Source organism: Vipera berus (genome assembly GCF_964194415.1).
Source record: "Vipera berus genome assembly, chromosome: Z".
NCBI classification, from domain to species: domain Eukaryota; kingdom Metazoa; phylum Chordata; class Lepidosauria; order Squamata; family Viperidae; genus Vipera; species Vipera berus.
This window is the reverse complement of record NC_138205.1, coordinates 77,393,567-77,406,408: the sequence shown is the minus strand read 5'-3', so window position 1 is coordinate 77,406,408 and position 12,842 is coordinate 77,393,567. Positions and strand designations below refer to the sequence as shown.

At 36.4% G+C, this 12,842-nt stretch overlaps 1 protein-coding gene across 1 annotated transcript in view; it reads left to right on the top strand.

Annotated features, from left to right (window-relative positions):
- The window catches only part of LOC308677800 (uncharacterized protein), a gene marked incomplete at its 5' end in the record, with an annotated part of 80,277 nt that overhangs the window by 41,931 nt on the left and 25,504 nt on the right, over positions 1–12,842 (top strand). The window contains 3 exons of the mRNA XM_081344496.1: positions 5,656–5,703; positions 6,743–7,049; positions 10,837–10,989. Coding sequence (XP_081200622.1) covers positions 5,656–5,703; positions 6,743–7,049; positions 10,837–10,989 — 508 coding nt within the window. The remainder of the gene's footprint in view (positions 1–5,655; positions 5,704–6,742; positions 7,050–10,836; positions 10,990–12,842) is intronic.

Below are 12,842 nucleotides of genomic sequence, written 5' to 3'. Positions count from 1 at the left end.
AGTTGTTCTTTTGAACCATCTATAGTAAAACAAAATCTGGGGAAATGAAGTGTGCATAAGAACTTCTGCACTGGAATACTTCTTTTGCAAATATATTGGGGAAGCTAATGTTCTGGTTAATAGATTAAATGCAGTTTACGTCCAATTCTATCGCTGCCATTTAATGAAAGCAGATGTGTTTTCTTTAGTTCACAAATATTGCAATATACAGCAGGCTCATCTTCATCTAATTCATTGTATGTGTTTTGCTGTGCTCAGCTTTCTTATCACAGCTAAACATTTCATTTAGAATTGTATTTTTAATCTCCATATCATTTCTATTTGCATCACCTGTTTGTGCTGAAAGTGCAGGAATATATTATCTAAACATAGTTATGAAGATAACTAAGTTAAGTTATGAAGATTTAACAGTCACCTTACTGTGAATAGAGCAGCTAAACATAATCCTTTAATTTTCAGGGGGAGATTATTTTTCTTTCTACAGTAATTCATTATTCCAAACAAGAATTTTTATAAGACAGGTCACCATGAGCAATTAAAAAGAAACAAATAAAACAATTTAAAAGAAACCAGCAAAACAATGAAATTCTGAAACAGAAGCTAAAAACAGAAGCTAAACAGAAGCTAGAATAAAGCTGATATAAAGTCTTGTGAAACATAGTCCTTTTCATAGTGTATCAAAAATTAATGAAACTAGTATGATAGATTTCCTTAAAATGAGAATTTACCTGAAATCTACCAATGTGTTCTTACAATTGATTGAAAATTATTGTCTTTCTATCAACCTTAGGACTTGGGTTCAAAAATTATTTCCTGTTTTATTTTAAAGTATAACTACAAGAAAAAAAATGCTTGGTTGAAATGGTTATTCAACTGAGTCCAGCTATACCAAATACCATTATCCTGAGATGTGCATTACTACATAAATCCTTACTGGATGGAAGAATATTGGGATGTTTGCTGACAAAGTCAAATAGTTAACATCATTAATCAAAGCAGTGGCAGCTTTAGATCAGATCATGTCTATACAGACTCTCTGCATGCAGATCCAAAGGATGAAACTTTGGAAGAGAAGCCTCAACTATTGCTGGAGGATAACAACGAACAACTCTGAATGAATATGATAAAGGCCTTTATTAGAACTTTTATTCTGTTGATAAGAATGACAAAATATTTCTCCATTCTTATTTTATCTTTTGAATGATGGCCAGCAGATTCTGGATGATTCAGTCCCTCCTGCATCAATGGGGGTCTGAGGAACATGTGCAGGATTGCTGTGAGGATTATTCTCAGATAAAATCTGGATAAAATATTCACTCTAAAGACTATAGCTGAGCAGATTGATTGGAGATAATTGGAGGATAGTTGTCTGATGTTGTTTGGGAAGAGTCTGAACCTGCTAGCCTTGAGGAAACAGTGTCTTTAATGCTGTGGTACATTCACTTGGGTTTTTTTATTATTATTTATGTCCTTCCTGGTTCATTAAAGCCTCCAGGGAGGAGCTTGTAGATGGATCTATGTAGTGGCTGTTGCTTCCTTAAGAAAGAAGTTTATTCTGGTAGCTCTTAAAGAGGCAATGTCTCCTTTTTAAATCTTCACTGGAACCTTTTGATGTAAGTAGCTTTCATTCAATCTCCAATTTTTCCTTTTTAGGGAAAGTGGTTGAGAAAGTGGTTGCCCTACACTCCAGAGCATCCTGGAAAAAATAAACTACCTAGACCCCTTTTAGGTCTAGAACTGTTCTGTTGGCACTAGTACAGTGATGGCAAACCTTTTAGAGACCGAATGCCCAAAAATTACAGCTGCCCCCACCCCTCCCTGCCCACAGGGCCACCCACCACCTCCACCGCCTCCCACAGATTACCCAGCAGCACCATGGTGGCCACATCCTCCACCCATGCCCCTCATCATCTGTGTATGATGGAACGTGAAGGCCGAGTCTTGTCCCTGCTGCCCAGCTGCCACGTCCTTGGCTGCGCTGCTCTGCGCAGGCCATGCCCAAGGGTGACTCTTCTCTGGGGGGCTGCTGAAGAGGGGGCCGTAGGGAGAGGTGGGGGATGGGGCAATAGCGTGTGTGTCCACAGAGAGGGATCTGAGTTCCACGTCTGGCACTCATGCTACAGGTTCACCACCTCTGCACTAGTAGATGAACTCTGAGATAATCAAAAGCCATTTCTTGATCATATAATTTCCTTATACCACAATTAAAATATAAGTCGAATACTTAGCAGAAGTATACAAATCATAAAGAGGGCTGGTTCCTTCTAAATTGTTGTTCAACTCCATCAATTGTACTAAAATACTACCATCAATAACTGAAAACCTAATACACTTACCCCAAAATTAAGACCCAAAGGAATCAAAATATCGGCACTGGGAGCTTTCTCAAGCAAGGATTACTGATACATGAGAGATAGGATGAATCAATGTAACCCAACGATTAATTAGGTAAAGCCCTGTGTTAACCAAAAATGAAGAAGAGAAAGGCAACCCTATCTGGTTAAATATTAAGCAGTCTGGTGTGTTTGTTTCCAGCATTTAGTTACACCTTATCTGATAACCTAGCTAAAGGAATTTAAAAACTTAGAACAAAATATGTGAGAAAGGTCTTATGTCTGGAGGTTGGGTGTTGTTGTTTTTTAGAGTAATAAGACAAATTGGGAAGTAGCTCCCACAAACAGCCATCATCATAATGTAATGTATTCAAGTGCATTGCTAAAGCTCTATGAATTGTTCATGGTCTCTGTGCTGTACTGGCTTTTACATAAGTAATTGTTTAACTTCATAGTTGCACATTACTAATTTATATCATCCATGCTGCAAATTCAGGAACCAGAAACAAAACAAAGCCAACAACAAAAGGAAAAACATTAAACCACTCTATTTCATTTTTACTCAATTACTTTAAAGAAAAAATAATAAAGTAGACAAGCCATTTTATGCTTCTAGGAAAACTAGTGCCAATATGGTGTATAGAAAACCTAAAAATTTAAATATCTGCTTCTTAAGAAATGCAACTCTAAATGATTATTCACATCAGGAACAGGAGTTTATTTATGGAAGAACAGAACAGAAGCAAACAATTGCTAAAATGTACAAACTTTGTTGAAATCTGTAACAGAAGATAAACAAATTAAAGGATATATGATAAAATGGACTAAGAATTTTGGTTACAGATGGATCAATGGGAAAATGTATGATTTCAAGAATTGATATTTACATTGTGTTGTATAGATCTCAGAGAAGGTTTACAAAATAATGTATCATTGGTACACAATAGCAATAGCATTTAGACTTCACAGTGCTTTATAGCCCTCTCTAAGCAGTTTACCGAGCCAACATATTGCCCCCAACAATCTGGATCCTCATTTTACTGACCTCAGAAGGATGAAAGGTTGACTCAACTTTGAGCCAGTCAGAATTGAACTCCTGGCAGTGAGCAGTGAGTTAACCTGCAATACTACATTCTAACCACCACACCACCACAATGTCAGAGAAATTATCTAGAATATATAAAGGCACTTCGAATGCATGTTGGAGTTGTAAATAACATGAAGGAACATTTGATCATGCTTGGTGGGACATGTAAAAAAGTCAAACAATTTTGGATCCAAATACATACTTTGATACAAATTATTTTAAACATATTCAATTGAAGCTAGAACTTTTCCTTTCAGTGTTATTGAAAAACAGAAAAAAACCATGGAAGATTATTTTAATAAATTATCATAGCAGTGAGATTACTGTATAGATAGAGATGGAAAGATTTAGTACTACCCACTATGGAGCAATCTTTGGTGAAGCTGACAGATTTTGCTGAAATGAAAAACTTAACTTATTTGATTAAAGAAAAGACATTATCTACATATATTGGTGACTGGAAGCATCTTACAATTTTTCTGTGTAAAAATGAAAAAAAAGAATTTGATGCTTATGGTTTGGATGATTAAATAGGATGGATTATAGAAAGAACAGTAAACTTGAGAGAAGAGGTTAAAATATATTTGAGTTATAACTTATAATTTCCTTATACTTTATTCTATTTTTAATTTTTTTCTTGCACCTTTTTCTTTTTCTTTTTCTTTGCTTTTTTATTCTTTAGTTTACATTAATTTGTGTTGACTTTTACCTTGTTTAAAAATTCTATTGAAAATTAAATATAAAGAACAAAAGCTGGACATCATTTGAAAGGAGAATAATCAGACCTGTCCTGCTCTAAGTAGTTAATTAATTCTTTAACACAATCACAACAGCTAAGGTAATAAATAAAGGCTGAGTTCTGGCTTCTTCTTTAACATTTATATGAATTATCTTTTAATTGTATATAGAAGCTAGATATAGATGAAACTTAGAGGACAATTCAAGTTCCATCCCTTGAAACACCATCTGTGAAAAAGGAGCAAGGTTTCAACTGCCAATCACGCCTGCTATTTTGACACTGTTGTAGGAGAGAGATTGGTTGTGAGAGAGAGAGGAGTCCAATGGGGAATTAGTCTGGAATCCCTACATGGGCACAAGTGGGTGAAGTCCAATCTCCCTTGAATGCCAGTTGAACCATAGCTAGTCTTACCCAGGTGCAAACTGTCAGTCTAAGACAGTTTATAGGTTGAGCAATAAAAAAGATAATTGAACTTTTCACACATGGATATGGCTTTTCATGCCTGACAGTTGCTGACAACTCCACCACCCTACCTGAAACCTATTGTTCTTTGAACTGATGCCTTTCAAAAGTCTGGAACCTATATCTATATAGAATCCACAATCAGCACAGCCACCCACCCTGACTGAAAATTTTGATAGTTGAAATACATGGACCATGTTGGGGAAGTTCTCTAAACTGATTAAAGGAAATTAAAAATATTAGTGGCAACTTTTTCAAAGTACCTCCCTCATACCCTCTACAACAAAAGCCATGTAGAAAATTAGATTCGTGTTTTTCAAAGAATAAAATAGTCATATAGCCACACTTGAAACTGTGTTTCTTCATCTAAATTCTCTCCAACCAAAGGGCTTTCCTTCATGTTTAAATAATGTAGTGCAATACAATGCCAACAGGTGCTTTATGTGTTGAAAACAGATCAGAGCTCAAAGTGGTTGGATGGGATTGAAGTGAATAGGTACCATGAATCACCCTTATGCCTGCAGCACAGAAGCTGAAGCAACTGTGTAATTCAAGATTAATGTTGGAAGGAACCAATAGTTTCGGATTCACAAATTGACTTCCTTTATGCATAACAATAAAAAGCTAAAGAAGGAAGCATAAGAAAATGCATTGTTTTAAGTAGTGTGGATAAAACTGGTATCTGAAGCAGCTGTTGTTTTAAAAGAGAAAATCCATCATGGTAAAGAAGAAAAGTGAATTGCAGATCATTATGGAAGATGGTTTGTATGCTCTCCAGTATTTAGCAGTATTCAGTGTATCTTGCATTTAGCATCTTAAAAAAAAATAATTTGTATCAGTTTCACGTTCAGTTTTCCAACAAAATATATTTGATATCACTACATAGAAAAACTTGATTAATTGCACATTTTTAGAAATATCACAAAAATACATTTTAAAATTCAGATCAGGCCAAACTGATGACAAGAAAAAGCTTCTTTTTCTCTACTATTAAGATGATGACAACAAATGTGATGGTTGATTTTGCTTTGCAGTTGGCATGGAGATTGATGGACAAGTGGAGAGCGACACAGAAAGTGAAGGTAAATAAAATAGCTGAATAGCTGCTGGTTTTGGAAAGTTAAAGAATTTATTTTCCTGAGAATGTATGCAATGCATATAAATTGAGGTCTACTGACACTCATCTAAGCATTGTTCAAATGACTGTCAGTGTTTCCACACTTGAATAAAAACAAATATGGACTTTATATAGAACTTAACTTTTTCTTGAATATTTTGTTAAGGGCTGAGGCAAAAAACAATCTTAATTTACAAAATCACTGATGTGAGTAACTTTTTAGTTTAAGCATTCAGATTACAAGTAGGGTTCCTGAAATGTAAAATTATTGCAACTTTTTTTACAGCTTTTGCTTCAATGTTGCCCATCAAGGAAATCTGAGAATTCCCTAATAGTTGATACCAATAGACTTCTCTAACATTTCGTTTTTCCTCACACTGAACTTAAAGGCTGCAAAAAATCTGATGAACCATAAAATGGAATTAAAAAGTTTGAGATTTTAGTATCCCTTTGCTGCCATCTAGTGGCTATCTGTATTTTTGCAGTTCAGACATGGCAACTGACTAATCTTTCAGTTTGTGAACTGTTAAATTGATATTAGGAGAAGCAGAAGAACAGAGCTGCAGTTTTGCAGGAAATTTTATTCATTTTTACAATATAATAGCCCATTATATTTTTCACTTTCAGCTATTTTTCTGCAGTTTAAAAAACCAAAATGAAATATTACTCTCTCCTAATGCATCAAATATATCACTAATATATTCCAGGATATCACTCTTAAGTCATTATCAATGCCTAAGTATCACTATTATATTTATAATTTACACAGAAAGGGGATGGATTCAGATATATGAATAATTTAAATTCCATTGATTTCAATAGTTCTTTTCTAAGTAACAGTAAGTTTGGATTTTGCAGAGTACAGCATTTTGAAAAGAATGCTGAAAAGAAAAGCCATTATTTTACATTTAAAATATCTGCATTGGTCTAGTAGTGAAAGACAATATTCTCAATAACTTCAAACTCTTCAGGGGTTTTTAAGTAAAACACTTTTTAAAACACAGATTATGAGTATGAAGAAGAAGAGGAAGAAGAAAAAGTAGCCCAAAAAAAGAATATAAAGGAAATTGCCAAGGTAAACAGAAAAGAGAGTTATGATAAAGACAGTGATGATGAAAATGAAGAGCTAGACATATCCAGGAGGAAGAAACCAAATAAAAAGAAAAAACAGAAGGCATATAATGATAACGAAGAAAACAAAGAAGAGGAAACAGTAAAAGGAAAGAAAAAGAAAGACAAAAAGCAAAAAGAGTTTGAAAACAAGAAAGCAAAAGGAAAGGACAACAACAAGAAGAAAAATACAGGTGAAAGGTAGGACATTTTCATTATTCCCCAGATCAAAAATCCACAGGTTTGTTCTTAATAGTTAGCATTTTTTATACGAGTACAATGGAAAATAATATATTTCCCATTCATTTCACTGATTGGCAAATTACTGGTTTCTAATTCTGCTATCAAAATGCGCCAAAATACTATGCAATGAAGCTCAATGAAAGACATGTAATTATGTTCTGTGTTTGAGCAACCTGGCGCTCATCTGAGACTTGTCAGGATAATTTGTGTTTTTCCCCAGAGTAGATCTCTGAAACTGGAAACAATTTGTGGAGTTCTAGACTGCATCAAATTACCATGGAAATGCATTAACACAGCTCCAATCCCAGAAACTCATAATGTTTAAGCATAATTTGAAAGTCCTGTACTGTATTCAGGTATTCCAATCCCATAATCCCAATCCTAGGAAGAGAGTCACGTCTGTCAATGGTGGTCAAGTGAAAAACTGTTAAATTCACATATTCAAAAGGTTTCAAACCTCCTCTACAAAAACACAATGGATTTTTAACACATCACAACTGTTAACTGATATTTGTGAACTGTCTCACATGTAGCCTACGCCTGCATAACCAACCGTTTCCCCGTTCTTCTCCAACACCTCATCTCAATTTAAATTTTACATCAATCTAAACATTCCACTGACTCCAATGAAGTGAGCTAAAATTCTCAAAAACTTATGCTTTTTAATAAAATTGGTTAGTGTGAAAAAATTACTCCCAAACTGCTTATGTATTTGAAGCATGTTGTCTGAGAACAACCTTTATGTCGGTGTAGTAGTATAAATTGAGCTGCTGCTGATGTTACTGCCCATGTTACAGCTTATCATATTGTGTAGAACTGGAAGAACAGGATTGGGACCTGTGGCCTCAGAGTTCCCCACATCCAGGGCAAGATGTTGTTTTCAGAGAAGTATCAGTAGCAGATATTTTCAACTAAAGAGAGCTCTCAGTTTATGACCACAACTGAGTCCACCATTTCTGTTGTTAAATGAAACATTTGTTAAGTGAGTTTTGCCCCATTTTATGCCACAATTGTTAAGTGAAATACTGAAGTTGTTAAGTTAGTAACATGGTTGTTAAGTGAAGCTGGTTTCCCCATTGATTTTGCTTGTCAGAAGGTTTCAGAAGATGATCGCATGACCCCAGGACACAGCAACCGTCTTAAACATGAGTCAGTTGTCAACCATCTGAATTTTGATCCCATGACTATGGGGATGCTGCAACAGTCATAAGTGTGAAAAACAGTCATAAGTCACTTTTTTAATCCCACTGTAACTTTGAATGGTCACTAAATGAACTGTTGTAAATTGAGGACTACCTGTATTTTGTTCCAAATAATATAATGTTGAATTGAATTAGTATGGCTAGTAGTGTGTGATGATGATTATTTGTATCGGCAGTGTTAGTTGCAGGCGCTTGAGGAATGCAAGAGTAGGGAGTGATAAAGGACTCCTAAGTACAAGCAGGCATGATGATAAAGCTATTGAAATGCTGGAAAGCTACTGCTCAGCACATTCTTGGCCAGTCTTTTAAGTAATTTGGTACAGCATGGAACTAAAACCATGTGTGCCCAACTTATCTGTTGTTGGAAATTCCAATTTCTCTCTCTCCTATGATCATCACGTCACCCAAGTATTAGTCCTGCTGCTATTTTGATCATTTTTCTGCATAGGATGAGCTCTTTATTTGCTAATTTACAAGAGGATGCATATCTGTGCTCCCAAGGCCTGGATCCAGAGTGATCAGGCAAGGGTCTTCTAGAAAATTATAGCAAGGATCAATTTTTAAAAAAGTATTAACTTAAGTGTATCAGAAAGTAATTATAAATAGGAAAAACCAACATGTAAATATGAAATAACAGTGGCAAAGTAAGGACGTCTGCATCAGATCTAGTCATCCCCTCCAAAAACTGATAGTTCTCCCGAAATTTCCTCTGTGTGCTAGTGAGAAGTATATTATTATATCCTTTTGCATTCCAAATGTTATTGTGCTTACCTAAATGATCTCCCCTAGCCTAGTAGGTCCTACGGGGGAAAATGTTTAGTTTCAATTGCCAATATCTTGTTCCTAAAATTATCCATTAAATTCTATATTATGAGTGTCCAACATTTTGGCTCACCTGAATCTCATTGAGTGAAGATTAATTATCTTGGACTGCATATAAAATATAGGTAAAGTTTCCCCCACACATGCGTGCTAGTCGTTTCCGACTCTAGGGGCCAGTGCTCATCTCCATTTCAAAGCCAAAGAGCCAGTGCTTGTCCGAGGACGTCTCCGTGGTCATGTGGTCGGCATGACTAGACGCCAAAGGCGTACGGAACACTGTTACCTTCCCACCGTAGTGGTCCCTATTTTTCTACTTACATTTTTACATGCTTTCGAACTGCTAGGTTGGCAGAAGCTGGGACGAGTAACAGGTGCTCACTCTGCTACGTGGCACTCGGGATTCGACCCGCCAAACTGCCGACCTTCTGACCTTCTGATCAACAGGCTCAGCGTCCTAACCCACTGAGCCGCCACGTCCCTATATAAAATATATAATATAGTTAATGTATATTAATCACATAATAATGTCAGATGTCTAGAATCTTGTGGGGTCACATGTTGGACATGTCTGCTGTAGTGCTTCAGGTGAATAATTTGCCCCCCTACCACTAGCATATGCTATTTCTATTAATGTCCCTTCTTCCTGAAACTTTAATTTTCTTTACAACCCATTTTCTTTCTATTGAATAAATTATAGACATCTAATACATAAGCTAATATGTACATACTCTGGAATACATACTATTTGGAAGTTTCAAATGGTACAAAACACAGCAGGTCAGAGAGTTCTGGAGTCCCTTCAGGTAACACATACATTTGCTGTTGTGAGAGCTGCATTGGTTGCCAGTCTGCTTCCAGGTCAAATTAAAATCTTTGGAAGAATCTTTTCAGTCCTGCCCTTCGGAATATTCTCCTGCTGGAAGTGAAGTCAGTCCCCACCCTCCTGGCCTGGGCTCTAGTAGCTGGCCTGGGGCCCCAATAGAGATGCTCTATTCTGGGGCTGATTGATGGGTAGAGAGAAGATCCCTAACCCCATGTCCCCTGTCCTCTTGGTCTCCAGCCTTTATTTAATAATTTTTAACTATTATTGTTTTCCATTATCTTTTTATCATTTTTAAGCTGCTGAGAATGGGCAGTATGAAAACTTAATAAATTATAAATCAGCTAACCCTCCACAGCTATTTAATATCTAATATTATACTTTTGATTAAAATACCAACAAAATAAACAATTGATTTCAAAGGCAGGTTTAAAAATGGCAAATGCTAGCAAGAGCCTTGGTGGAGCAGTGGGCTAATGCCTCCTTGAGTAACACCAGCTGCCTGCAATTAGTGCAGGTTCGCATCCCACCAGGCTCAAGGTTGACTCAGCCTTCCATCCTTCCGAGGTAGGTAAAATGAGGACCCAGATTGTTGGGGGCAATGAAGCTGACTTTGTAATAATGCCGCTTGGGGTGTGTGTGAAAGCCCTAATAAGCAGGCATATACATAGAATGAAGGCTACTGCTAAGCTTGTAAGCTGCCCTGAGTCTTTGGAGAAGGGCGGGATATAAATGGAATTTTTTTTAAAAAACACCTATTTAAAAACTTTTTTTATTTAACAGGTGCATATAATAGGTTGAGAATATATAACACAATTTCCTACAGTATTTTTAAGAATTACTATTTTATATGTAATTGTGTGAATTTGGATTTGGTTTGATTTTGGGTTTTTACTCCTAGTTCCTCCTCGTCCACACCGAACTCTTCAGATGATGAATCTCTCTCTGAAGAGGAACTGGACAAGCTAAAGGAACAGGTAGAAGAAAAGAAAAAACTCATATCTATCATACGAAACAAACCCTGGCGCATGGCAAAGAAATTAACTGTGCTAAGGTACAATATTTTGATGATTACTGTTCACATGACCTCTAGGTATATAAGCATGAGTATGTAGCCATTCCGTTCCACATTTGACAAAGATTATATTCTGTGGCTGTTGGTTGAACTTCTTGAGCATCCTATTCCTAGTCAAAAGGCTTTGCTCCATGGTTGGCTTAAAAGTAAGTTTGGGGTTTTTTATCCTTGTAACTAGAAAACAGAAAACTAGAAATCAGTTCTTGGCTGATTGTATGTATTAATTAAAAATATAAACCTGAATGATTAGAATGGCTATATTCTCTGCCCTTTTTGATTGTTTTTCCCCCCCATAGGAATCAAGTGACTTTCAGCACTTTCACATGTTAATGTTTGTAAGACTTTAGACAAAACATATTGCATTACTCATCTGCCACATATATTTAAGAGAATGATTTAATATGTCTGAAATCAATATGCCCTTCTCATAGTTACCCATCCTAGGTCAAATGTTGTCTAGAGTCTAGACTATTATAACATGCTTTACATGGGGCTGACCTTGAAGAATATTTGGAAATTTCTGTTAGTTCAGAATGCAGTGGCCTGAACAGTTTTGCACAAATCTAGACTTACACATGTCTCACTTCTTCTGCAATGGTTACCAATCCATTTAAGATACCATTCACAGTGCTGGTCATCCCCTTTAAAGACCTATATGGCTTGGGGCAAGGCTATTTGAAGGACTGCCTCTCCCCTATTAAAACCATCCACCGGTCCTCATTAATTAGGAATGTCCATCTGGTGGGACCATGAGAAAAGGACTCTTCTTGGTGGTGACCCCTTCTTTATGGAACATCACTCCTCCTGAGGTATGGTTGACCTCCACTTTGTTGTTTTTCTAAAAGGCTCTAAAAACATGGTTTTGTCAGTGGGCCTGAGGATCATGAACGGAGACAGAGCCAATTGTGACTGATTTGATTGGGTTGCTATTGCATTAGGGAGTGAGAGTGGATAGCCTTGGTGAAGCAGTGGGCTAATGCCTCCTTAAGTAACACCAGCTGCCTGCAATTAGTGCAGGTTCGCATCCCACCAGGCTCAAGGTTGACTCAGCCTTCCATCCTTCCGAGGTAGGTAAAATGAGGACCCAGATTGTTGGGGGCAATAAGCTGACTTTGTAATAATGCCGCTTGGGGGGGGGCGAAAGCCCTAATAAGCAGGCATATACATAGAATGAAGGCTATTGCTAAGCACATTGATTTGTGCTTAGAGTGTAAGCCGCCCTGAGTCTTTGGAGAAGGGCAGGATATAAATGGGATTAAAATAAATAATGGATTTTTTATCATACAGTGGATTTTTTCAATGGTGTAAACCACTTAGAGTCACCTATGTGTGAGTTGGGCAGCTATATAAATTTGTTTAATAAATATTAATTAATTAATTAATAGCTCCTTCTCATAAAACAGGGAAGCTGCATGGATGAATTTCAGCTTTAATTTCTGTCATTTCACCAAACTGAAAATAATAGTAAATCACTTTCTTCGAAGGGTCGGAGAAAGCAGTGCAGGGCTAAAAGAATTAATGGTTTGACTCAGTACATGTGCTAATTCATACAGATTAGATAATAAAAAATGTTGCTCAAGATTTGCTATAAGAAGACAAAAGAGGAAGTTTGGTGCTATAAAGAAAGCAAATCCAGAGTTTGGACACTAACAGATTAAAAAAGAATTCTGCAAAGGAAGTAAGATTTTGTAGTATATCTACCTACATCACAAATGTTACAGTTTTTCAATGTGTGACCTACTAGAAATTTCTCATAAACCTATGGAATTATGGTTTTACAGTGATCTGTAGATCTTGGAGAAAACTCCAGTGGCTGTAATGAAAACATATCA